This window comes from Scheffersomyces stipitis, chromosome 8 (assembly GCF_000209165.1).
Source record: "Scheffersomyces stipitis CBS 6054 chromosome 8, complete sequence".
Taxonomy (NCBI): domain Eukaryota; kingdom Fungi; phylum Ascomycota; class Pichiomycetes; order Serinales; family Debaryomycetaceae; genus Scheffersomyces; species Scheffersomyces stipitis.
Genome location: NC_009048.1, coordinates 95,166 through 121,292, shown reverse-complemented (window position 1 = coordinate 121,292; position 26,127 = coordinate 95,166). Strand labels below are relative to the sequence as shown.

The following is a 26,127-nucleotide window of genomic DNA, read 5'->3' as shown; positions in this document are numbered from 1 at the left end:
CAGATTAACTCACCAACATGTTGACCGACATCTTCATGCGTTTCTTTTCCGACGTCTCGAAGTCTTTACCGGAAGAAGGTGTTGGTGCTGGTACTGTAGGGTTTGCAGATGCTGTTACGATCTTGGCTGAGGCACTGCTATAATTGCCTGTAATGGCACTGTTAGCTGTCATCACTGAAGGGGCCGGGGATAACAACGTCGATGAGATATCGGAGTTATCTATGCTACGTCTACTAGAAGGCGAACTTCCTGACGAAGATGGCGATGACACGTCGTCTTCATTATGGCCAGCTGCAGTAGAATGCTGGTACTGGTTGATTTCGTTACGTTTGTACAGCTTTCTGATTCTACTGACAGCGAGTTCAGAGCCCTGGTGCAAGTTTTTGGCATGTCTCAACAACAAGTCTCTTCTGGAAAAGGGTCGTGAACAGATGCCACATGTGAAGGGCTTCAACTTGTTGTGGGTGCTGAGGGTGTGTCTGGTCAAATGCTCTTCTCTGGTGAAGGCTCTGTTACACTGTTTACAGTTGTATATTCTTGGGTTGCCCAGCGGGGTTTTAGTTCCATAGTTTGTTGTTTTTTCCAGAGTCGGCGATTCGGGCTCGGTGTCTTCTGATGGAGAGGGCGGACCCAATTTGGGAGAAGGGAGCTTCTGGCTATTGATAGTGTCTTGTCTCATAGTAGACTAGTTGTGATCTTTGGTACAGGGTAGGACAAAATGCTGAGAGCAGTGAAAAAAGTACGTGGACTGTGAAGCAAGTGGGGAATACAGTGATTGCTGAGTTTAAAAGGTAGTTAGCAGCTACTATGGCGTGCGATACTGGGAGTTACTACGTGCAAGTATCGGCAGTGGAAGTTATGGTAGCCAACTGATGGTCGTTGCTGAAATTGCTGGAGCTTCTCAATTCAGCAAACGAGTAAGGAGACGGTACAAGTCCGAGTGGGGATGGTGACCGGCGACAGGAAAGTGCGTATCGGTGTCAAGGCCAAAGGAAATGTTCAAGCTGTCAAACGTGGACGGGTGCTAGGCGGTCTAGAGATCCAGACAGCAGAAAGTCGATCAGGTTGAAGAGAAAAGGTGCTCAGAATTGCCAGAATTCAAAAGCGCAAAGTTTCAACAGAGAAACGGTAGCTGGTCAGATTTCGGCGACGAGGCTACAGACAGTGGAAGATCTCTGGCGACGGACAGAGAAAAAAAGTCGGATTCCAAACGTATAAATTCCAAAGGATCCAAAAAGGCCAGCAATTATTACCAGAAACAAACTGTGGAGGATTGTAATGTTTATATATTCTATATGAATTGGAAAGCACTAAAATCCTATTCTACCAGTTTTTGTGAGCTCCCAAACTCATGATATTTATTTTATATTTCCTCCCACCCACAAAAAAAAATCCCAGATTTTCAGAGTTAAAATTAAAATTAATATGTATGAGGTTAATCCCGTTAGCAAAAATTTCTCTATGGAGGAGGGGTTGTTTTTGTGCGATATACTCCCCCGCATTTTATTTTTCCCCTGCTGCTATTTCTGGGGTCGTGTGTGGGGCAGATTCACTTGCACATGGCGCTATGTGTCTGTTTGACTCTCTGTCTGCCTACGCTGTGTCTGCCAGATCGAGCACGTATCCGACTGTCCGACACCAGATCGCGGGTCCGAGCGTCGGAGTCGATCGCTGGGTGTTTGCGCTGCTGAGGGCCAGCTCGACAATTGTCTGAGCTGCTGGTGTTGGAGTGGGCGTCGGCAGGCGGTGTCTGTCGGAAGGCGGCGTCTTTCGATTTGTGTCTGTCGGTAGGTGTCTCTCGGTTCTCGGGACGTCTCAGCATCCCCGGCGTTGAGAGAACGGTGTGCGCACGACCATTACCGCATTGGGGCAGGTTTCGCTTCTTGTGCGCATCCAGCGAAACTCTGTTCTCTGGGGAAAAGGGTCGAATGGCTAATACAGCTTCTGCCATTGGCCGCCAGCCAATAGCGACTTCGTCACGAACGGAGCCCAAAAACGAAAATCACGCATACGAACTCATATTCATATTCTAGACGAAGTCGTCAGCCCATCGCGGCTCGCCCGTTTCATTGTCGTCATTCCAGAGGCTACGATTCCGACCTTCGTATTGCAGGTTAAAACTGCCGTTGATCCTGGTGTCTGTCCTAAAGTTCGTAAATTGCACTCCGATCACACTTTAGATAGTCACTTGGGACAAAGAAAACTCCGAAAGCAACCGCTGCTAGAGTCCCGAGACGTTTGTCTTGATTCTGGCGTGTTTATTCTTTTCTTTTTTGTCCCTTCACGCTAGCAGAGCAATTCAACAATGCGAATGTTAAGGCTTGATAATGGCCAGAAATACGACTTGGTACATGAGTGATCCGTGGCTGAGCTCCCAACCAGGCTGGGTTTCTCTCGGGGTTCCCCAGGAAAACTACCAAGAATTTACGGGTAACACTGTTGGCTCTATTGTCTGTGCCATTCTGTATGCAACATGGTGTTTTATTGTAAGGCCGATTCTTTCGCTTTTTTAGATTTCATTTTTTTCAGCTCATCTCATCGCAGCGCATCTCTGCTCGTCTGAGCTCAGCTGTCTTGCGGGAGCTCAACTCTCCATTTTCAGCTCTTGCTTCGTCTCTTCGGACCCTCGTTCTCTTGCAAACTTGCTAGATCATAAATTGCCTTCTCGTATTCTCTTTGTGGCAGCCGGTTTCTCGTCAACCCCACAATGTCAAGGTGGACTGACGGGTCAGAATTGGCTCACCGCTTGACTACATTATTTTCTGGAGATGATTGGACTTTCCGAAACCCAGCAGAAGCTCGGCGAACGTTCCGTCCAACACTCCGACGCTTGTCCATAGCCGTTGCTCCTAGACCAGGATACTTTTCTTTCCGAATCGGCTCCGCCTAGCGTAGCTGGAATCTAATCTCCTGCGGCTGCTACAACTGCGTTGTGGCGTTGTTTGAAGTGCTCTGATGTTTCAGTTGCTATCGATAACAAAATGTAGAACAACTGGTATGGCAATTGGAATGAACAATTGACATCACAATACTACAAAGTATTACAATTGGTGTTACAATTGGTGTTACAATTGGTATTGCAACTAAATTTACAACTAGAAGTACTATTCTGCTCTTGAGCCTGCCCCTTTTCTCTAGAACGATTTCCACGTTAATTCTCTTTCAGTCAGCTGCAACATTTCATCAAAAATACGTTTCCGGTCACATTTTCTTCTCTATTCCTCTACCACATTATCTCGCCTACATTTGTCCATTGCTCTTATCTGTTAGACACCCTGTGATTCCCTTAATACTTCCTCGCCTGCATCGGCTGATTCTGTCATTCATCGTCTCGTCATTTGTAATCACCCTTCCCCTTTCAATCCCGAGTATCTGCCCCGTCCCCTCCTGAATCTCGTCCCTGAGCCAATTCCCTGTTCATCACCTAAAATGACTATTGCACAACCATATGCCAGGTTCAGCCCCAAGCCTTCCAACCCCTCGCTTCCTTTGAACCTTCTTTTGAAGCTCGCCGGCCAGCCTCACACTGCTCCCCTCCTTGTCGAAATGAACCCCAGCACCAAAGAGGAATTCCACATATCTAATCACAAAACTATACATTGTTAAGCCTGTCGGAACTAATTCGGTGTAGAAAACTCCGTGGAGGGGTTCGTCTCTTCTCAGACAAACTCCATACAGAGGTGAACTACAAAATACATCGGCAAAGGCACAACCTACACTTTTCATACGTCGCCGTTCTCAATTTCATCGGCATTTCCATCCGTAGTTTCATTCTTAATTTCCATAAAAGTTCCTTTCCTGCCACACACTCTTCGGTGGGGAGTCTGTATCATCCCTGGCCGGTCGCTTTGGTCGTTTCAGCTACACAAAGATTAAGCGACCATCCCCTCCTTCACCTCGCATTTGTAATTACTGGAAGTTGGCATTTGGCCAGTTCCAGACTGTTTTCGTTCTGCCTCTGTTCCAGTGTCATGTGTCAAGAGCCGTTAAAGTCCGAGTTTCACTTTTCCCATACAGATGCCCATTGGGGTTAGAAACTGTGGGGAGGGCTCTCTGCAGGCAACCGTGCTTTCTGGTCACAAGACCAAAGTCACAAGACAGAATATCACTAGCACAGTGAACTACAAGGCATTTTTGTGAATCTCGTTGCATTTAGTGTAAATCTGTAAATTGAACCTTGCTCCCGATCTCATAGCTATGAGGTGTGATTTGTTCAATTGAATATGGGTGTTTTCCCGTCTATCTCTGCCAACTTCCCTTATCTATAGAACCCTCTCACTCTGGTCGACAGTGGATCACATGCATGGAGTCACATGACGCTATCGCCAATTTTGTGTAGATGCTTTAGATTCCTCTATATACATTGTGTAGAAGAGAAAGGCAAACACATCATTCAGACCCCAAAAGCTCCGTAGATAACTACCATGTCTAGGAATAGTCCTCTGCAGTCGGGACAACGAGGACCTCCCAACGGCAGTCCGTATCCGGACAGCTCACAGAACAACGACACCTTTCTCAGTCGGATCTTCGGCCTCAACTCGGTCTACAACCATCTCCAGGAAAACTACCAGTACTACGATCCGGAATTCGACAGCACGTACAACCAACAGGTGCTAGCCAATCTGCAAAGACAAGACTACGATTTGTTCGGCAATGGCCTCGAGTCCAGAATCGGAGCTTCTATCTATGATGGAGCTAATGTAAACAACACTATTGATAACAACCTCAAAAATCCCAATGGTGCCAATGCAGCTAATGTTCCAAAAGCTAATGGTATCAATACTAATGCCGATAACGACAACAGCAAAACAAACTTGCTCGACTCAGAATCAGATTCTGACTTGTCGCTGCTGTCTTCAGCTTCGCCTTCAGTAGTAGTAAAACCGAGATTTAAAAGGACAGAAGCGGTCGTGGATTGGACCCCAGGTGTAGGGGAACCCCCAGTTAATATCCAGAGTGACAATGAGGACGATGAAGTTGACGATTTGCTTACGAGTTTGTCGAAGCCTCGGAGTAGCCCTCCTAGACGAAAGCCTACTTTCAATATTCCCAATGCTAGAGACATATTTCTGGCCAATGGAAACACCCAAGCTACACTGGTATTGCCCTTATATAATCAGAAATATCGGAAGCCTGTCGAAAGAGACACCGGTGCTTCTGCTGGAGATAGTAGAGGCTATGCCAATTCTGGTATCCGCAGAACTAACGGCACTAGGTTCGTAATTCCTCCTAAGGAAAGAGCGTTGTATCTCTGGGCAAACATCACCAACATGGACGAGTTCCTCACGGATCTCTACTACTATTATAGAGGTAAGGGAATGCTCAACATCGTGTTATCTAGCATCATCGACTTGTTGATTCTTGTCTTCATACTTGGCTTTACTGTGTTTTTGAAGTGGGGAATCAACTACCGGTACTTTTTCGACAATTACAAGGACTCGACATATATAACGCTTGCCGACTTGATCATCCCCAACTTCCTCGTTGATGAGGTGCCGTTATTGGCAAAGTTTTTCCTCTTTGGCTTTGTCTGCTACATCGTATTACGGTTGATCCAACTTTATTTCAACTACAACTACAAGCTCAAGGAGATCAAAAACTTCTACAAGTACTTGATCAACATCCTGAACGATGACGAGTTGATGACTATCACCTGGAAGACGATTGTAGAGAGGTTGATGTTGCTCAAAGACTACAACAGCTTGACTTCGACAACGAGCCATTTTGACGGTGCTACGGATCACTATATAAATGACTTAAACTCGAAGGTGCGACTCAATGCTCACGATATAGCCAATAGGATCATGAGAAAGGAAAACTACATGATCGCTTTGATCAACAAGGACGTTCTAGACCTTTCACTCAGTCCTTTCCAGAACTCGTCCTTCCAGTTGATCAACAACAAGTCTGTTCTCACAAAGACGTTGGAGTGGAACTTGAAGCTCTGTATTAACAACTTTGCATTCAACAACGAGGGTCAAATCAATCCTAGCATACTTAAAGATTTCAACAGGAATCAGTTGGCGAAGGAGTTGAACTCGCGCTTCAAGATGGCTGCCATTATCAACTTGATCTTGTGCCCTTTCATTGTAATCTACTTCGTGTTGTTATACTTTTTCCGGTACTTCAATGAGTACAAATCCAATCCCGCTTCTATCATGGGTCTAAGGCAGTACACACCTTATGCCGAATGGAAGTTGCGTGAATTTAACGAGTTGCCCCATTTCTTCATCAGAAGATTGCAGCTCTCTGTTGGTCCAGCTAATACCTACATCAACATGTTTCCTCGTGGATTTCTTGTGATAAACTTAATGAACCTCGTCAACTTCATTCTGGGTGCAATCATGGCTATCTTGGTTATCATGGGGCTCTGGTTTGAAGACGAAAATCACAGCTTCTGGTCATTTGAACTCACCGAAGGAAAATCAACTTTATTTTACATTAGTATATTTGGTACTTTATGGGCCATAACATCTACCTCTACTTCTACTTCGGATACTGCCGACAATTTAAATCCCAACTCGCATTCTTTTGTTTATGATCCAGAAGCAAGCTTGAGGTATGTTTCCCAGTTTACTCATTACTTGCCGAGCAGCTGGAACAGAAGATTGCACACTGTGGAGGTGAAAAACGAGTTCTGTGAGTTGTACAGCTTGAAGATTATCATAATTCTCAACGAAATCTTTAGTTTGATCTTGACACCATTCATTTTGTGGTTCAGGGCTCTGAGCAGTTCTGGTGCTATTATAGATTTCTTCAGAGAATACTCCATCCATGTAGATGGATTGGGCTACGTTTGCTATTTTGCAATGTTCAACTTTGAAGAAAAGGACAAAAATATGATGTTTGACTTGAATAAGAGAAAAGGTAAGTCTAAAAGATCTAGAAGAAGTAAGACTTCTAAAACTAGCTCTAAGAAGACAGTCAATGAAATTGAGTTGAACAATATCAAGTCAAAGAGACGTGAAAAAGCTAAAATCAGCGATTCTGAAGATGCTAGTTCGTTGCCAAATACCAGTGACGATGAAAGTGGAAACGACTTGAATGCAGACACCTATCAGGACGAGAAAATGATAAAGTCGTACATGTATTTCCTTGAGAGTTATGGAGGTTCCAATAACAATGGCAGTAACAACAACCCTTCACAGCAACATGGGAACACTTTGAAGAATGGCACACGTGTAGCTGGAAAAGCAGACGTTAGGGCCATAAACAGCAATAATAAACTATTGGCCAAAAACTCGGTAATATCGAACATCGATCCTTCGCCATCTTTGATCATACAAGGTCCTTCGGACAACCACAGCTTGTTGGATTCGGCTTATAATATTAACTACAAGTTTGATGATGCGGAGCAGGAAGAATCGACGAGACCAGGAAAGAAATCGGGAGTTTTGGGTATGATCAACCAATTTTACAAGCAGGACTTGGGAAGGTAGGATCTTTATTTATTGTTATAGAATAGCACATCATTTATTTTCATTTATATGAAAGATGCATAGAGAAAAAAATAAAAAAGTAGAGTATCAAATCTACAGAGATTAATTTGATATTTTAAAGATTCAATAAAAGATTTCTCTATTGACTTCGAAGTGACTTTAGTTTCCAATTTGTGGGTTGCAAAATGGTTGCAGAATGATGGTAGCGCCACATAAATTTTTCAGTGAGTGAGCCGCACGATGTGAATTTTTTTTAGAGATGTATTAACTTAATGAAGTGAAGAGAGTAGAGCTTTCAGATAGTAGAATCGCGAATTTATTCTCAACAGCAGAATCTCATTATAAATGGCAGGTTCTCAGCTTAAGCAGTTGAAAGAGGCGCTCAAGTCGAAAGGCTTGATTGGCCAGACTAATGTCAAGAAGAAGAATAAGAAGCAGAAAACAGCTTCAGAAACCAGAAGAAATGATAAGGAACAGGTTATTGGGGATATTAGAACTCAGTTCAACCAGTTTGACCAGAGAATTAATAGAACAAAACATGATGTGCTGATTATCCAAGGAGGAAAGTTTGTCAAGCTTGGCTCAAAACAGCATAATGAAGCTGTAAGAACCCATTCCACAGTGCAGAAAACCATGAAGCTCCAGTACGAATTAGAGAAAAAGGGACATGGAAAGACTGGGGGGCTTGTAGACAGAAGATTTGGAGAAAACAACAAGCATTTGAGTGCTGAAGAGAAGATGTTGGAGAGATTTACACGAGAAAGACAAGCTTCGTCCAAAAGGGGAAATATGTTCCTGATCGAGAGCGATGACGATAATGATGATTTTGAAGCTGGTGGGTTCACTTTGACCCATGGAGGTCGTGCTTTGACTTTGGGCGATGGCGATGAAGCTGCATTGTCTGATGAAGAGACTAGCTTAGGCGCTGGCAAGACCAGATATGTTGACGAAGATCAAATGGAGGAAGAAGGACAGCCTGCTCGTAAGAAGACCAAGAAGGAAGTGATGAAGGAAGTTATCGCGAAGTCCAAATTCTACAAGCATCAAAGACAAACGGAATTCAAGAAGACGCAGGATGATATCGAAGACTTGGACGAAGACTTTGGTGACGTAATGCAAGAAATGTATAACGTGAAGCAACCTACTGCTCCTAAGTTTCTGACCAAAACCCAGGAAGAAATCGACTACGATAACAAAGTAAGAGAATTGACGTATGATAGAAGATCTGTCCCAGCAGACAGAACTAAAACCGATGAAGAGTTGAAGAAAGAACACGAGGAAAAAATGAAGAAGTTGGAAGCAGACAGGTTGAGAAGAATGACCGGTTTTGTAGACGACGATAGAGATGCTGAGGGTGATGACTTGGACGACGATTTCTGGGCTGGAAGTGACGAAAACGACGAAGATGGTTTTGCTATTAAGGAATCTGACGCTGAAGAAAGTAATGAAGAAAATAGCTCTTCTGGAGAAGAAGAAGAAGCAACCACTAAAAATTTTGGCAGAACTCTTCCTGTAAAGAAACCACAGGTTTCTATTCCTAGTAATCATCAAGAATTCGTCAAAGCTCTTGTAGAGATTGAGGCTGATAGACAGCCTGCCTATGTCAAGAAGATTGTTGAAGTGTACAAGCCCAACTTGGCTGAAGGAAACAAGGACAAAATGAACATTTTTGTGGGTATCTTGTTCGAGCACTTGTTGTTTTTATCTAACCAAGATGAACCCAATTCTATCCTTATTGAGCAATTGGCAGACATCATCAAAAGGTTGTCCGAGCTGTATAATCAGGTGCTAGTGGAAAATGTTAGAGAAGAAATCAACAACATCCAAGACAGAATCGCTGATAGCTCACTCTTGAAGAGAGATCTCGTATTCTTCGTTTTGGTAGGCTTTTTGTTTTCTACTTCGGATCACTACCATTTGATTGTGACGCCTACAGTCATTCTCATGAACGAAATCTTGTCAACTCTTGTCTACAGCGACGAAGCTACCATTAACCAGATTAGTCAAGGAGTGTTTACTGCTGATATACTTCTTACTTATCAGAGATACTCCAAAAGATTTGTGCCAGAGATTGTAAATTTCTTACAGAAGGCACTCTTGTTGTTGATTCCTGAGCCCACCAAGATTGCCCAGGATGTACGCGGTTCGATTTTTTCTACTTCTACAATCTTCAACAGCAAACTTAACATCTCGAAATCTGAAAAGTTCTCTACTTTAGAGTCAACTGAAATGAGCATTTCCCAGTTATTTGCTGGAGATGAATCCAGTCAATTCAAGTTTCAATTGTTGAACAAAATCATTGCTTTGATTGACAAATCCACTTCGTTGTGGAAGGAGAAATCTGCCTTGATTGAAGTTGTAGAGTCGTTTATTGTCATCTTGAAGCATGCAGTCAAGTACTTTGCCACATCCTTACCTCAAACCACAAATTTGCTTAACAAGTTGGTCAAGATTCAGAATAATTTGTTAAAGGAAAGAAAACCACTTGCATTACAACATCACAGAGCATTGGCTATAGCCACGTTTGCACCTAAATTCGAAGAGAACTTCAACCCGGATAAGAAGTCCTACGATGTCAACAGAGAAAGACAGGAGATGAACAAGATTCAAAACCAGTTGAAGAAGGAAAGAAAGGCTGCATTGAAGGATATCAGACAAGAATCAAGATTTGTGGCCGGACAACAAATCGAAGAGAAGAAGAGCATGTACGACGCTTATCACAAGAAGATGGCTCATATCGTCAATTCGATTTCTACTATAGAAGGTGCCGAGAAGAACGAATACGAGAAAGAGAAGAAGCAGAGAAAGAACAAGTGAACATACAAGTGATATAGCCTCGCTTAGTTTAGCATCGTATGGTCTAGAATAGCATCGCTTAAACGAGTGTCGCTTAATTTAGCAACGTTTAATTTAGCAACGCATGAAGCTTGGGGTGGTCTAGAATTATAGAATAGTGTATTATAGCAAAATATAGGAACCATGAACTTGGAAGACATAGCCATACCTAATTATAGAGTGTTTTATGCAATATACTTGACCTCAGAGTTGGTCTCAGCCAGGTGCTGTTGGGTGAACAATACCAGGGGATTTCAAGTGGTTCTTGCATATTCTCAATGAGGCGATTCCTGTCCCAAAAGTATTTCGGTTGCCAGGAGTTTCCTAAGTGACGTTTGGCTATGGAAAGGATTCTAAGGAGAGAATAGGAGAAAAGAAAAGGCTAAGCATGATCAAGGAAGTCTAGGAAAATGGTGGAAATTTTGGGGGTTTCACTACATCCGCTTGCTCCCCTTGCTGTATAGATTATATTTACATTAAAGGTCAAACAAGTTATTGAACAGACCGAAGGCAAGAGATGGTAGGCCACAGTGGGTGGCCAGGAGGGACCCTGCCCTATTGGGCCCAGGCCTGGCAAATATTTTTTGCGCATCCTCATTTGACAGGTGCGGCCATCGGTTCTCGAAACAATCACATTCTTCTTTGCGGAGGCATCTCTACATTTCTAAAACCGAAGAGGTCAGGTACACTTTGAATCCAAAGAAAGTATCAAATTAGTATTTATAAGGTATTTAGCAGAAAGGTAGAGTAACAGAAATGAACAAAAACAGCTAACGACGAGAAACGACAACAAATACAACCAAGACGGCCAATTGAGCCAGGCTAATAGCGAAATTCTTCACTGTAGATTTTTCAGACTTTCACCTAGAAATTCCCTCACAATATCACTAATAATGCTCTAACGATTTTTCCTTTCAACTTTCGTAGAGCAATGGCACCAATTGGCAGTGGTATTCACAAGAACTTGATTTTGCGACCCAGAGACCAATATATCAAAATCTGGGACCAGGTCTCGGAGTCAAACCCTCGGATTTAAACCTGAGACATGGTTGGAACTCCAACTCTTGGAGCAGATCTGGTAGAAGTGCTAAACAAGCCACCCTTGACTACATTGATGATGGAGAACACGGCGGAGGCCAAGAAGATGAAGAACGAGAAGTAGAGGAAAGCCACGGAAGCCTGGGCCTTTCTACATCTGTTTTCCTTGCCCTGCACGATGTTGTTGTCCTTAAGGTAACTCTGGTTGGTACAAGAGTGGACCTTGATGCCGGCAGCAACGGCTGTGGCAGCAGCAAAGGTGAAGACCAAATTGAGGAAGTCAAAAGTAGCCAACACGATAGGCCAGGCGAAGGCAGCAACGAAGTAGGCAAAAACCCCGTAGATGGACGAGGTCAACAAACCGAAAGCAGCTGCGAAAACAGCAAAGTTGACTTGTGGGTTGCCCTGGTAAACTGTGGTAGCAGCTAACGAACCGGTCAAGCCCAAGGCAACGACCAAGAATACAAAGTTCACCAGCCTTAAGATTACGTCACCGATAGCCAACATTGTGATGCGATATTAGGTATAATACAAAGACCGGGGTATGCAAAAGCGTACGAAAAATGGAGAATATGTCTTGCTAGAAGGTACACTAGGGTTTCTGGAACTAGCAATGAGCACTAGAGTTCGAGAATAGCACGAAAAGAATTGGGACTAATCGAACTGGAAGGTTGCCGGACGGAGAGTACTGGCAGATTATATGATATCAATTGAGATGGAAAAACACAATTGACGGGAACAATTCAAAGAAAACTGTAAGGAAAAGAGTTATCAATCCTGAAAATCGGCACTCAGGTGTTTTCCAGCGCTAAGGGGTTATATAAGGGATGTGAAATATTATTCTTCCCTGCCAGCCCGAATGGCTCTAGAAAATACTGGCTGTTATTAAGTTGCCTAAAATGGCAATGGTCATGCTTAATAGGTGGCGGCTGGAATGGTGTTTTGCATTCGGCTTGTTCGGGACCCATTGTGCCCTATTGGTACTTCCGGGCATCACGTGATCTGGGATGTGCAGCCGGTTGCTGCTGGCTCGCTGCTGGCTCGCTGCATAGTCTCGAGCGCTAGGCCTTCCTAAACCGTCGTGCTGTGTATACCGGGGGCCGGACATCGCTGTGCTGTTACTTCCGACCGGTTCCAAAGCCCCGTATCTCCCACACATGAAATTCAGTGAGGGATTCCAGCTTAACAATAAAGTTGCTTCACAAAACCTGAAACTCAGTCGAGATGGAATTACTCAATTGCCTCCGTTTGTAAACACCTGCCCGCAACCGCTCGAGAACATCTCAATCGAAACATCTTTGACAGTTACGTTTGGTAATAATCTGCTGTCGCATTCTGTAGCCGGATGTGGAGCTGAATGAGCAAATGTAGATGGCCTACTTCTACTTCTGGTCTGTTCTAGTCTTATCGCTATCAACTAAGTTGTGTGCTATTACAATTATTTACTGCTGGAATGTGTTCATGACGGCCCGATGTGGCCAGTGGACCAATCCTCGAGATGACGTCTTCTCTCTGTAATAGTCGTAGTTAGAAATGTGCTGGAGTTTGTGGTCCAGTCTGCGAGGCCTGTCCTCAAACGGCTACTTCTGCTGCTGAACACCTCGCCGTCTTCGTTTTCCTTCACCGACCCACTAGGCCGTACTAACACCTCGTATCCCGACGCCTATCTTTGTTCGTGCTTGTACTTCTTCTCGGCTCAAATGCTCGGCTCTTGCTTCTTTTTATCTCTCAGATTGGTCTCATTTTTCTCTCATTCCATCTTGCTCTTACTTCCGGAGGTGCTCTACAAAAAATCTAGCAACCTTCTCGTCAACAGCTACCTGAACTGGTTTTTCGCCGTCATCGTTGGCGAGCTCGGGGTCTGCTCCCAATTGGACCAATAGGACAGCAGTATCGCCATGGCCCTCTGCCAAAGCGTGATGCAAGCTGGTCCAGCCCTGGCCATCTTTCGCATTCACATTGACCTTACCTTTCTCTACTAACAATTTTACAATCGGCTGTGAACCGATACTAGCAGCTCTATGCAATGGGGACAACCCCTTCTTGTCCTTGACTCGGCACAGACACTTGTAGTCGTCTACTAACTTACGTACAACATCGTAGTGGTTCTTGCTGATAGCCAAATACAAAGCAGTCGTACCTTGTCCCGTGACCAAGTCGATATCCGGGGTTTCTGCCGATGCTTTCATCAACAAATCCAAAATCTGGGGATTTCCGACCGATGCCGCAATATGGATGGGAGTCCATCCAGAGGCATCTTCCAACTCGTCCATGTCGTATGGCTTGACTCCTGCTCTTTCTCGAACAAGAATCTCCACCATTTCCAAGTTGTTGCCTGAACAGGCCCAGTGGAGAGGGATTCTCCCGTCGTCGTCTTTCAAAAAGAGCAATTTTCCATCCTCATCAACTAGATGGTTGACCAATAGGAGTTTGCCCTCACGTACAGCCTCGTGGATGGCAAACTTATTGGTGCTGTCGCTGTCGTCCATGTTTCTGCTATGCGTTCTTGTAATTGTCTAACTTGCACAGTCAGCTGTACAATTGCTGAAGCAAAACACAAATTCTTGCCTCTCTGTTCTCCGACTCAGACATTCTTGAATTTCATAGATGACCCCCGGTTTGTGTGTGCACGTGATTTGTGGGAAATGTATCATGTCCGAGGGATCAAGAACACTGGAACTGTTAACCTGACAACCCTCGGAAGGTTCTAAGGAGTCGGTCATCGTCCAGCCATTGCTGGCACTGAGGGGGTGTGACTGTAGCGAGGAGGTGGGTTTCAAACGGAGCAAAAGTAATGAGTGAGCCCATCGTGTTCCTGTTTCTCCAACATTCTTGGGGTGATTTGGAATGGGTGCGAACTATTTCTGTGGATTCTCGATAGGGTGATTCGTGAAGTAAGGAGATGAGCAGATTAGAGCCAATTACGTAGGGGGATCCTCGTTCATTCTGGGGTGATTTACGTTTGCTTTGTGAGCTTTTTCTATGACCTTTTGTATCAGCCTCTTCGTTGGTTTCTTGGTCGCCTCAGGCTTATTGTTGAAGCTTCGTAGAAGGGCTGTCGCCAGATATTGTGACGTAAGGCACCGCTGTCACGAAACTTGTAGTAGAATAGTGCAATCTCTGGAAGGTGGGTGTTCTCCAAGACGAACGTCATGGAATCCCGTGACATCTTTCTATTTTGTCTCTCCTCGTAGCATGTTGCAATTTCATCTTAGATGAGCACCCGTTTTCAAATCTTCTGATTCTCTTGTCAAACTGTCTAACTCATTCGATCTTCGAAGAGCCAAACTGATGTAATCGATAAAACCACAATTTTTTATTCTCTCTGCATTTAGTCTTTGAGTGCAATTGCAATCAAATTTGAATTCTCCCCTTCACTAACAATTAGCCAGGGTGAACTTTTCAATGGAATGCCATTGACCAACACTTATTTATAGGTTTTTAGACTCTACAATGCAGATTAAGCTTGTTTAGCCAATTGTTAGCGAACTCTGGGCATATATAATAATTAGTGAAAGGCATTCAGCAACAAGAGGAATTCGCCAGTACTGGATTTTCTTCTCTCTGGGTCGTTAGCATACTAAGCGACTACTTCCGTTGCCAGACCGATCTGGATTCGGTATTTTGTAAGTTGGTACCGTGCAACTTGCCGACGAAGGGTCGGTTTTTCGGGAACAATGCCGACATGACAATGGGATAATTACGACGTATCTGCTGGATCAGCTCACTCTGACAGCGACTCCGGATAAGTGTGTTTGTATGCTGGGTTGACGCTAACTATCAATATGGATTAAAATAAACTTGCTAGTAAGGTCGATCAGAAAGGTTTAGTTAATAAACGCAATGCGACGCTATGCGGATTGAACAGAGCTTTTTTGGCAACTGTAGTGCTTCAAGGCTTCACAGATATTATTTGCTCGATGCATCTGGACCAGCATCAAAAATAAAAATGTCGTGCGTACTCTCCAAACGTCCTAATAATCCTATCTACAGTCCTGCATGGTGCATACATTGTTTAGCGATATATTTTACGAGCACAAATACCCCCTAAGCGGATATTATACTCTTAGGGGGCTTGCGGTGAAACTTACATTTATTCTTGTCTAGCGATAACAATAATATTTGAGAAATCATACCATTTTGCTTCCTGATGCTTCTCTGTGAACTAAACCTTGGTTTGAGCCCCAACCCTGTGAAGGATCGGCGGTGCAGATAAACCTGCTGGCTCAGATGGATCGGCCCCTTTCTGGTCGTGATGATGGCATTGTGCACACTCAAAAGCGACTGGACGTCTCCGAGGATATTCTCAGAAGTAGGTGAATGTGCCTCTAGATGTGCTTATGCATCAGAAAATAGAATATGTAGTGAGACTAAACCAGCAGCTATCTGACTTTAACTTACGAGACCAACAATGGGTATGTCCGGTTTTTTAGTTCGCCCTGTTCACCAACTGGATGCAAAAGCGGCACTTCAGAAAAAGTATTAAAAAATGTTGAAAAATGAAAGTATAGCCTATAATATCGATTGGAGTAGCACTCTCTATGGCAATATCTATTATGCATTATTGCTATTGCTATTGTTCATAAAGTGTAATTACACCATCTAAAGTGGTTATTGAAACTTAAACGTCAACTATTCTGCATGAATGTAATTGCATTGTTCGACAAACGTAATTGCCATTGTTCATCGTGTATGATGGTAAAATGGATTTGCAATTGTGGGAAAATCTTGGCTGCTACTATGAATAGAATCAGCTATTATAGTTGGATTACAGATATGGTGGTAAATCTTATTTCAGCTCGAGTGCCATTGTTCAAGAATTGTAACTGTTACGAACACTTGGGATCATATGGACCAACACCAAATGTCTGTGGCTTTTCTTCCAGTGTACACTACTTTACTGTTGCAATAGTCAATTGACCTTAAATTTTATTCTATGTGAATACATACTTGGATACAATACATAGATACATAGTCCCTGGTAAAAGCCTTGCGTGAGAAATAAAACAAATAATAGTCGTCGCCAGAACGGAACGGATAGAATCGAAGAATTGAAATCAGTTTATGCAATATGGGTTGGAGCGGACCGGCCTGTTAGATATAATCACCTTTGCTATTCTTCTTCGTCCTCGTCTTCGTCTTCTTCATCGGAAGAGTCTGGTGGAGGCTGGTTGAAGTATGGCGTGGCAATAATCGTGGTCGAATTGTTGGTTATACTGTTATTAATGTTATTACTATTATGGTTATTAATGTTGCTGGTGATGTTGCTATGAGTATGGTGAATGTTGCTAGCAGTGATGCTGCTGTTTCTGTCTGTAGCCTGATTTTCATGACCGTTAGTATTTCCGCTGCCACTTCTCATGATAAGATCGTACTCGTCCGTAATACTCTTTAAATCACGTTCCGTGAAGATTTTGGATGTGTTCAGCATCGATCCCGTATTGCCTACAGAACCCTTGGAGTTCGATTGGTTGGTGTGCTGCTGGTGTAGTGTGTCGTTATTGTAGTGAGGTGGACTTCCGTACTCAGACTTCAAACTATCCAAATACAGCAAGTAGTCGTTGGAAGCTGTACCTTGACCAGAAGATTGGCCAGGGTTAGATGTAGATACAGAGACGTTGTTTGTAGTCGAGACAGAGTTGTGGTGGAATCTGTTGTTGAGAATTGACGAAGCAGCAGAAGAGGGCTCGGAGTTCGATGATAACGACGGCAGAATGATATTGTTGTAGGGAATGATGGTGATGTCGTTTTTGTTGGTGTTTGTAGGATTATTTGGAAGTTTTTTGTTGTTGTACAATGGAACAAACTCGTTGTTGTCACTATGTACATTGACGTCTTGGTTGGGATCAGAAGATGAAAGGTCCTTCTCGTTGATGTTAGAAGGAGGCGATGAGCTCGTTGTTGATGGATAAGGAGGATCCCAGGGTACAGCGTTGTAGTTCTCGTCCAATCTAGTGTAATCGATTTTGGTCGACTTGAACTCGGTGGACTTTCTCGCATTGTCACAATGAGCGTACATATAATCAATTTCCTCCAACTTCAATCCCTTTGTTTCGTAGACAGTGAAGTAGACGAAAACGACACCGGCAGCGTTACAACCTCCCCAGATAAAGAAGATTTTGTTTCCTATAGCTGCAGTATGGTGTCCCGTATCGATGAGATACGGTGTTATGTAGGCAAAGATGAAGTTGACCAACCAGTTCGTGGCTGTAGTGATGGATATGGCTCTCTGTCTGATACTAATACCGTATATATCAGAAGTGAGTGCCCATACACATCCACCCCACGAACTGGCGAAAAACGCTATGAACACACACGAAAAACAGACGCTTAGAATCGAACTGGTTTCCTTACTGGAGATACTGACTCCCGTAATCGCAATTATGAAGTTCGCGGTAGACATGCCTACGCCACCCCATAGGAGCAACTGTCGCCTGCCTATCGTATCCACTAGAATTATTCCGGGGATTGTGAAGATAGTGTTGACCAAATACGTCACGAAGGACATGATGTAAAAGTTCTGGATGCCGGTGCTGGAGAAGAAGTTGACACCATAGTAGAAGATGAAGTTGATGCCTGAACACTGCTGAAAGAGTTGAGCACCGATTCCAGTGAACATTCGCAACACCTGCTTGTGTCTTCCTCCTCCACTACGGAAGCAATCAAGATAGTTGGTCTTACCATACGACAACTCGTAGTCGTAGTTAGCCTTGATTTCCACCAACTCCTCTATCAAATCAGCGTCGTCTGGGGGCAACTTTCGCAACTTCGACAAACTATCTAGAGCTTTCTGAAGATCGTCTTTTTGAACATAATAACGGGGACTTTCGGGCAAGAAAAGCATCCCCGTGTACAAGATAAGAGCCCAGAGAAACTGGAGGCCCACGGGGATCCGATATGAGCCAGAATTGGTCATTTTTCGAGTGCCTTGACAGACGGCACTCGCTATCAACAAGCCCCAAGTAATGGCCCATTGATATGTGAAAACGACGGAACCTCTGACCCATTTGGGAGAAGCTTCAGCTTGGTACAAGGGTACAATGGCCGAAAGAATGCCTACAGATACACCCGAGATCGCTCTACCAACGCAAAGCAATGCTACGTTTGTTGATGCGATTTGCAAAATGTTGCCTGCGTTGAAAATGAGACCGGAAGAGACAATGATGGAAAACTTCCGGCCATAGTTGTCGGAGATAAGAGGCGCTATGAGAGCTCCTATGAATGTTCCGAGCGATAACACAGCCGTAATCAACGCTCGTTCATGTGATGTGAACGAATGCAGATTTTCTGGAAAGTTTTCGTAGACGTATCTCATTTCTAGCAAGTCGTTGATGAGTCCCGTATCGTACCCATACAAAAAGCCTCCCACGGCAGCTACAAGACCTACGATTACAGCCGACTTGGAGGAGGACTTTTGACGGATTTTCCTGTAGTATTCTTCTTCGATGGTGTTGTCGTAAAGTAGAGCTTCTAGAAATTTCCACATTTTGAATGTTGTGTTTGGTTTTAGATGCTGTTAGGAATGTTTGTTAGACTTTATAGGTTTGAAGATTTGCTGGGCTTATATAGCAATAACGATATTGATGATTTTGATATCTTTCAGATGATTGTGGTTGTATCGGAAGTATTAGTGTAGTTCGCTAAGATATCGTGATTGTGAGACACTTATTATATGACCCTATAGTATAAGATCGAACGATATGAGATAGAATAATCAATAATTCTTTGCTAGCAATTAGCAGTACTACAATCTTACGTTTTCTCCTTGTTGTAATCTCAATATTAATGATGATTACTGGATCGGGTTCTTTTGATGTTCTTCTAGATCGTAATCAGCTGTACTAAAGCAGCGGCACGGACCCTGGTGTGGCGGTTCGGGTCTTTCCGGGCTGCTTGACAAGGGACGCTGAGCTCTGCTCTATGCTGGAGCTCTGTAGAAGCGGTTGTTTGTTAGAAAAGTATAGTGTTTGAAATGTGTTGTTCACACAGAAGCCATCTAGCCAAAGATCAGACAGTATGAGTGTTTTCGGCTGTTTGGAACGGGAAATGTAGGGAGGGTCGTGGATCGACACTGTCTAACAGTATTAGTGTCTTTCCGCGGTCTAAATCGAAAGCTAGCCACGTATATCTTGAGGTCTACGGAGGATATGGTGATTTGGTTGGGTCCAATATATTTCTTAAAATTTTCCTTTTTCTGGACTTTAATCGGCGTGCCGTATGCAGGCAGTCTTGTGCTGTGAGAAAACGATCGGATTGGCCTGGCGGGAAAAAAAAAATAGAGAAATATTATGGGGTAAAAACGTGATGAAGTGGGGACGAGGTGGGGGGAGCGGTTGGGGGGGGTTGCGACGGAGTCAACAATGTTACACTAAATGTGTGAAAAGGTTCCAGTGAATCTCTTATCGAGAAAGTCGGGAGCACCCAAATGGAGCTTTACCACTGTGAGATCTGGATTTTCATTGGCTGGCAGCATTGGCAATTTTGTCCTCGGCTCTTGGGGCATCATGAGGATCTTCTAAAAAATGATCTCGGGCTTTGGCCGTTGGTTTTGGCTAATACTGTATGCACCGGCTTCCGGATTAGGAGTGGGATACGAAATTGGCGCAGCCATCAGATTTGACACACCAAGTCCATCCCCAATAGGCCTGGCATTAGCCGTCTTGTTAACCGCGGCCAATTGTCATTAGAGAAGAATTGAAATCTGGAAGCGCATTACTAATGCTATTGGCTGGCGCCGCTAGGACCGGGCCTGGTTAAGCCCGCTTGGCGGGGACAGTTCGCCATCGGCAAGACTAGCAAGTTTTCTCTCCCACCAGCAACTTGAAGATCATGGAAAGGCTTGTGGAAGGGGATGGATGGAACACATAGTGCCTCGTACGGAAGGAGAGCCAAGTTGGGAAGGTGTCACAATATTTTTTTCCTTGTTACTGCTGTTTCGAATTGTGGTAGAGATCTACTTTTCTGGACAATCAAGTTAGGCAGGCTTATTAAATTCGTAGCAAATAATATTAGTGCCAGCCCCAGTAAACATTATTAAGGGGTTTAGCACACAAAGTCTCGTCATTATCTTGAAGAGGATGGACTCGGCTGACAATCGGATACGAACTCCGATCCCGAACCGTTTTGTAGCACTCATTGCTCTAGGATAGTCGGAAGGATGCTAGCAAATGTACTTTTATTGTATCGCAGTGCTTCTCGATCGAGATTAACTTATCCATGGAGATCAAATTATCTTCTAGAATACCATACAATTGCAGGGAACTAGCCATAATCAGACAATGTTACAAGGCTAGGGAGCGAGCCTATTGAGATAGAGAATCTCCTTTTGTTGATTCAAAAAGTAAGTACTTGGAAAAGTTCTCGTTTTAAGAATCATTTTTTTGAATTGCTGCGAAATACACTTGTTTTATTTATTTTGCAACCGCAACCCTGAGGCAACAATACACGAGATAGGCTGACAGTTGAATTATACAACACTTATTATTTCTAGCTCTACCGGTACCAGGATTGCACCTTCCAAATTTTACTACTAAAGGCTCTGGAGAGCTCAATGAAATGTTCGAATACGCTCATCGTTGCGGTTTTCTGAATACAACCAAGTTTCTTCTTGGGCTAAAGTAGAATATACAAATTAGCCAGCTCTTCTACCCTCCCCCTCCAGTTATCAAAAATCACCTTTCAGCAACGTTTGGCCCGGACGAATCACCACCCAGGAACTCATACTTGCCACATAAATGTATCGGCGCTACCAATCAAGGGCAATCTGGTCTATTTAACTACAACACTGTAGAACAAGGGATTAGGATCTACATTAAACAAGAGTCTGCTAATAAGACAGAACTACCATCCATGCACCGTAGCATCACCCATGCCTCTCCCTGCCACCTCTCTATAGGCTAGAACCATCAAATCAGTACTCCCATTATAAACCGCGCTACCATGTAGTCGCATTGTGTAGATCCTTCAAATTCGGTTTACGTTACAGAAATATGTATCTCTTTCTCTTTTATCCAACTACAACAACATGACCAGCTCGAAGCTTCTGGACCACGTGAGAAACGACAACAACACGAGTACGTCGCTTGTGGACATATCTGCGGACGTCGGCCCCAGCGGAGTGAAAACTGGAAAGAGTGGATCTCTTCAGAATGTGGGTGAGAGCCAGAATCAGAATGTGAATGAAAATCAAGGTCAAAACCATCAAAAGGGGAGCCCAGGTGTCTTAGCTCAAGAGCAAAATTCGTATCAAAGCGAAAGCTTACAGCATCCACCCAATACGATACGCGGTAAGACCTGGTATGATGTGTCTCGCGACTTGATCAACGACTTTAGACACAAGCAGATGGATGAATCTACTCTGGCCTACTCCAGCATCATTTTCTACGCCAACCATTTAGTATTGCTTCTGCTTTTCTTTATGATTTCCATCTACAAAAATGTGAACTATCTCTACAGGAAGATGGTGCTCAAGTTTTATACATTGACATACTACCCAAACAAGCTGCCGCAGTTGATCCGTGATGACGTGTCGAAACTTGCCAAGATTCCTAGAGTGATCTCGTGTATTCTCGACTTGAAGGACGACGACGACGAGAACGGCGGCATTGACGGCTTGATCGGACTGATCTCCGAGCTTGCTGCCTGGACGGTCTCTGCCGGAATTCCTCACTTGGTAATCTACGAGTACAACGGTGTTGTTGTAGAAAACAAGGGAAATTTGGCCCAACTAAACCGTTATATTCTGAAGAATTTAGCAGCCTATTTTGGCACTGACTTGATTCCGAGCTACGCCATTAGAATCCCCCACCATAATACCGTCATCTACAGCAGCCATACCGGCAAAACTCAGGTAAACTCCGCAGAGAGAGACGTGGACTTGGAGATCTGGTTGTTGTCACGGGAGGACGGAAAGCCTACCATCGTAGAATTAACCAAGACTATGAGTGAATTGGCCCAGAACAACGAGCTCTCGGTCAACGACATCACCATTGACTTGATTGACGAAGAGCTAGCCGAGCTTGTCGGACCTGAGCCGGACTTGTTGATCAGCTTTGGGCCGCTGTTGGATCTCCAGGATTATCCGCCATGGCACATTCGGTTGTCCGAGATATACTGGGAGCCTGAGAACAAAGATGTGATCTATGCTGTGTTTATCCGGGCATTACAGCAGTTTTCTAACTGTAAGGTTAACGTCGGTAAATGATTTTGCACCCATACGCAGCCCTAGCATATTACCTACTAATTCATCAATATTGCGCTAGTATCGCGGCTCCATGCAATAATACTTTGCAATATCCTTATTTATTTGCTTTCTGGGACCTACCTAGCAACTAATGTTGCATTTGCTATATGCGTCCTTGCATCCTAATGGCCCACCATTGCTATTTATAGCTAACGAAACTGATATAACGTCCTGCACGCCCATACACCATAGATAAGCCTGAATTCACTGGCATAGCTACAGAAAGAGAATAGACCATCATGCTATTGTGCCATGAAGCTCACAAGCAAGATATAGAAGATGTGGTTCTTTCGTAGCTAACATAGCATTTTAATATATAAATTGAGCTGATAGATGGCAGTGTAGTTAGAGTCTGATGCTATGTAGATATGCTAACTATGAGCTGAACCATTCTACATTATTCCATTCAGTATCTGTTGTATTCTCTGGTGCAATATTCTCTGCTGGAATCGATTCGGTACTCCGATTTGCGATGCTCCTATCTTCTACACTAGTTCTCAATTGTCTATTCTCTCTGAACCAATTGTGTACTCTATTCTGCTCTAAATTCTCTACTGTATTCTCTACTATGTTCTACTTTTTCCTACCGTATTCCGGGATACTTTCTATTCTATTAGTTCGGTTTTGAACTGTATGTCTTTGCTTGATTTTCATTCTACACTGTATTCTGTTCTGTATTCTACATTGCTCTTCCCTGGTACAATTTCTATGCTATTTTTATCCAATTTTTTTACACTTTTTAAGCATTTTTAATTCAAGGATCTCGGCTTGCCATCCTTTTCATCCCTTTCCAAGTTCAATTCTGGATACTTCCAAACGAGTAGAACTACAAATTCTTCTTATTCAGTGAAGCACATTGGCGTAGTTTCATAGCCACCGCGTTGCCTCCACGCCGCAACGCTCTCAAGTCTCGTGTGGTGATCTCGTTGTCGTAGTAGTGCGCGCACCACGCAGCACCGGCGCCCTCAAAATTTCCAGCACTGGATTTTTGATTTGTTGTTATTTTCACTTAAACCTCCAAAACCATTCCGTGTGTCAGCGTCTATTTGGTAGCAACCGTCTCTAGAAAACGCCCGTAGCCATCACGTTTCAGCCGTAGACCGTCTGTTTGTTTTCAAATCCATTTTCCATCTTTTCATACCTTAAAACAATCACAGCCATGGGTTTGTCTTTCTCCAAGTTGTTTTCCAACCTCTTTGGCAACAAAGAGATGAGAATCTTGATGGTCGGTTTGGATGCCGCCGGTAAGACCACCATATTGTACAAATTGAAGTTGGGAGAAATCGTCACCACCATCCCCACCATTGGCTTCAACGTCGAAACTGTAGAGTACAAGAACATCTCCTTCACCGTCTGGGATGTCGGTGGACAGGACAAGATCAGACCTTTGTGGAGATACTACTTCCAAAACACACAAGGTATCATCTTCGTTGTCGACTCCAACGATAGAGACCGTATCGCCGAAGCCAGAGAAGAATTGCAGCAAATGTTGAATGAAGACGAGTTGAGAGACGCCTTGTTGTTGGTGTTCGCTAACAAGCAAGATTTGCCCAACGCCATGAACGCCGCCGAGATCACCGAGAAGTTAGGCTTGCACTCCATCCGCCAAAGACCTTGGTACATCCAGGCCACCTGTGCCACCACCGGTGACGGTTTGTACGAGGGTTTGGAATGGTTATCCACTAACTTGAAGAACTCGTCGTAGATAGTTGTAGTAGAAAAGGCATTTCCAACAGCGTAAAAGTGTTCAATTCGCCGCGGGCTCTGCCTGCTATATATCAGTATACATGTAATGCTATTATATAATTAGTACGTGTCTGTAGTCCGTAATGAGATGTGACTGACTTGAAGCACAAGAGAAGGGAAGAGACGAAGACGTGTGAGCAAGAAGTCATCTGACAAAAGAGATCGGGGAGACAGAACAGATACCGTCTAGAGAAGTACAGAAGCGGCCATTGAATGTGATCTACAGCACAGAGATCGAGATATTTACGATACGGTAGACTTCAGATCTATATACTACTTGATCAAATAATTGAAACACTTCTAAGAATAGCACGAATCTATTGGACCAAACCTTCCAGCCAATACCAGGCGAATCTGAAATTGCTGCGAAGAACAGCATGAAATCAGCATATATTAATGTGATTGTTGCTCGATCTTTCTGCTTTACCGCAACTGAAGAAACTTAAGAAGCATAACCTTCGTATCTACCTCAGCTTTTCCTCTATTTTGCACTCTTGTCGGCTTCTCTCATCTCCTGGGCCTCGATCTTATCTCTTATCTCACAGCAGCCTGAATTACGTTAGGGCTCCAGCCCTGATACACGTGATACACATCTCCAAATCTCAGTTTGCTCTTGAGCTCTATATGCACACTTCCAACACTCCATCTCTATACACAGTCTCAGTTACCCGCACCCATCCCACAGCTTCCGTCTAACTATGCGACCTCGCATCTCCATACTTAAGCAGAGACGTGCATGCACCGAAAAATCCTCTACCCTGGCCGTGAGAATCAGTCTGTACTGTTAAAAAAATTTTCATTATACATTTCAATCTTCAATCCTCTGATACTAGTCAACAATAGTTCATATAATCAAAATGGTATGTACTAGCCCTTAAGACATAAGACGAGTGCAGCAGCATCACAGCGAAACAACGAATACCTACCGTCTCTCGAAATCCCAGCATTTGTAGTCCCCATATTCATCGAGAAAGAGTTGTCATCTGAAAAATTAACGAGATAAGTCATAACGAGAAGAATAGAGTAAAACTATGAACAACTCATACTGTCAACAAGTGAAGAGACAGCCAGCAACATCCAGCTCAAGCTGTTCAGTATAAAGAGTGTAAAAGTAGACTATCATGAAGAGGTGAAAAATTTCACCAATATATTCCACCATTTAAAGAAAAGTCATCAAGAACTCTCGGACAAACGACGAAGTCACTATGAGATCACAGGAAAGGCTACATCCAAATTCGTTACGTTTGCTGTATTCAACCAACAGATTTTCAAACAATATACTAACATATTACAGGCCGGTGTCAAAACTTTCGAATTAAGAACCAAGTCCAAGGAACAATTATCTCAACAATTGGTTGAATTGAAGAAGGAATTGGCCAACTTGAAGGTCCAAAAGTTGCAAAAGCCTTCTTTGCCAAGAATCCACACTGTCAGAAAGAACATCGCTAGAGTTTTGACTGTCATCAACTTGAACCAAAGAGAAAACGTCAGAGCCTTCTACGCTGGTAAGAAGTACCAACCAAAGGACTTGAGAGCCAAGAAGACCAGAGCTATCAGAAGACAATTAACCAAGTTCGAAAGATCTCAAGAAACCGAAAAGGCCAGAAAGCAAAGAATCGCCTTCCCACAAAGAAAGTTCGCTATTAAGGCTTAAGTTTTTCAACCTCAAAATCAATAATAACTATCATTTGGGCGTCTTAATGTATTTTTAGGAAGGAATTCTCACGTTTTAATAAACCTTTTCATTACAACATACATATGTATTTATAATGTTTAAATATATGTAAAAAATAATTTCTCTTGTAGTTGGACTAGATAGAGGAGATT

The 26,127-nt window shown here is 43.5% G+C and overlaps 9 protein-coding genes across 9 annotated transcripts; 5 read left to right on the top strand and 4 right to left on the bottom strand. All coding sequences in view use genetic code 12, as the record gives it.

Moving 5' to 3' along the window:
• Positions 1 to 4: 4 nt before the first annotated feature.
• On the bottom strand, positions 5 to 568 carry ADR1.3 (ADR1-like protein; the record flags this gene model as incomplete). The annotated part of the gene is made up of 2 exons (XM_001386382.1): positions 5 to 111; positions 235 to 568. Coding segments are annotated over 2 exons (441 nt in total), but the record flags the coding sequence as incomplete, so codon positions are not given.
• Positions 569 to 1,549: 981 nt separating this feature from the next.
• PICST_33652 (predicted protein) lies at positions 1,550 to 1,951 on the bottom strand (the record flags this gene model as incomplete). Its single annotated transcript, XM_001386381.1, has 1 exon — positions 1,550 to 1,951. One exon carries the CDS (start codon positions 1,949 to 1,951, stop codon positions 1,550 to 1,552), a length of 402 nt encoding a protein of 133 aa, XP_001386418.2.
• A 2,536-nt stretch (positions 1,952 to 4,487) lies between these two features.
• PICST_64286 (autophagy-related protein 9) lies at positions 4,488 to 7,439 on the top strand (the record flags this gene model as incomplete). The annotated part of the gene is made up of 4 exons (XM_001386586.1): positions 4,488 to 4,663; positions 4,805 to 4,907; positions 4,956 to 7,110; positions 7,186 to 7,439. Coding segments are annotated over 4 exons (2,688 nt in total), but the record flags the coding sequence as incomplete, so codon positions are not given.
• A 345-nt stretch (positions 7,440 to 7,784) lies between these two features.
• NOP14 (Probable nucleolar complex protein 14) lies at positions 7,785 to 10,427 on the top strand (the record flags this gene model as incomplete). Its single annotated transcript, XM_001386585.1, has 1 exon — positions 7,785 to 10,427. One exon carries the CDS (start codon positions 7,785 to 7,787, stop codon positions 10,254 to 10,256), a length of 2,472 nt encoding a protein of 823 aa, XP_001386622.2.
• A 539-nt stretch (positions 10,428 to 10,966) lies between these two features.
• Positions 10,967 to 12,065, bottom strand: PICST_85740 (predicted protein). The gene has a single exon (XM_001386380.1). It carries the CDS (start codon positions 11,817 to 11,819, stop codon positions 11,307 to 11,309), a length of 513 nt encoding a protein of 170 aa, XP_001386417.2. The 5' UTR covers positions 11,820 to 12,065; the 3' UTR covers positions 10,967 to 11,306.
• A 4,360-nt stretch (positions 12,066 to 16,425) lies between these two features.
• On the bottom strand, positions 16,426 to 18,798 carry SNF3 (High-affinity glucose transporter; the record flags this gene model as incomplete). The annotated part of the gene is made up of 2 exons (XM_001386379.1): positions 16,426 to 16,632; positions 16,762 to 18,798. The coding sequence occupies 2 exons, from the start codon at positions 18,796 to 18,798 to the stop codon at positions 16,426 to 16,428; spliced, it is 2,244 nt and encodes a 747-aa protein (XP_001386416.2).
• A 2,535-nt stretch (positions 18,799 to 21,333) lies between these two features.
• Positions 21,334 to 22,515, top strand: PICST_63927 (predicted protein; the record flags this gene model as incomplete). Its single annotated transcript, XM_001386584.1, has 2 exons — positions 21,334 to 21,429; positions 21,547 to 22,515. Coding segments are annotated over 2 exons (1,065 nt in total), but the record flags the coding sequence as incomplete, so codon positions are not given.
• Positions 22,516 to 23,587: 1,072 nt separating this feature from the next.
• On the top strand, positions 23,588 to 24,364 carry PICST_79956 (predicted protein). The gene has a single exon (XM_001386583.1). It carries the CDS (start codon positions 23,714 to 23,716, stop codon positions 24,257 to 24,259), a length of 546 nt encoding a protein of 181 aa, XP_001386620.1. The 5' UTR covers positions 23,588 to 23,713; the 3' UTR covers positions 24,260 to 24,364.
• A 782-nt stretch (positions 24,365 to 25,146) lies between these two features.
• Positions 25,147 to 26,085, top strand: PICST_85685 (60S ribosomal protein L35). The gene is made up of 2 exons (XM_001386582.1): positions 25,147 to 25,160; positions 25,595 to 26,085. The coding sequence occupies exons 1-2, from the start codon at positions 25,158 to 25,160 to the stop codon at positions 25,952 to 25,954; spliced, it is 363 nt and encodes a 120-aa protein (XP_001386619.1). The 5' UTR covers positions 25,147 to 25,157; the 3' UTR covers positions 25,955 to 26,085.
• Positions 26,086 to 26,127: the final 42 nt, after the last annotated feature.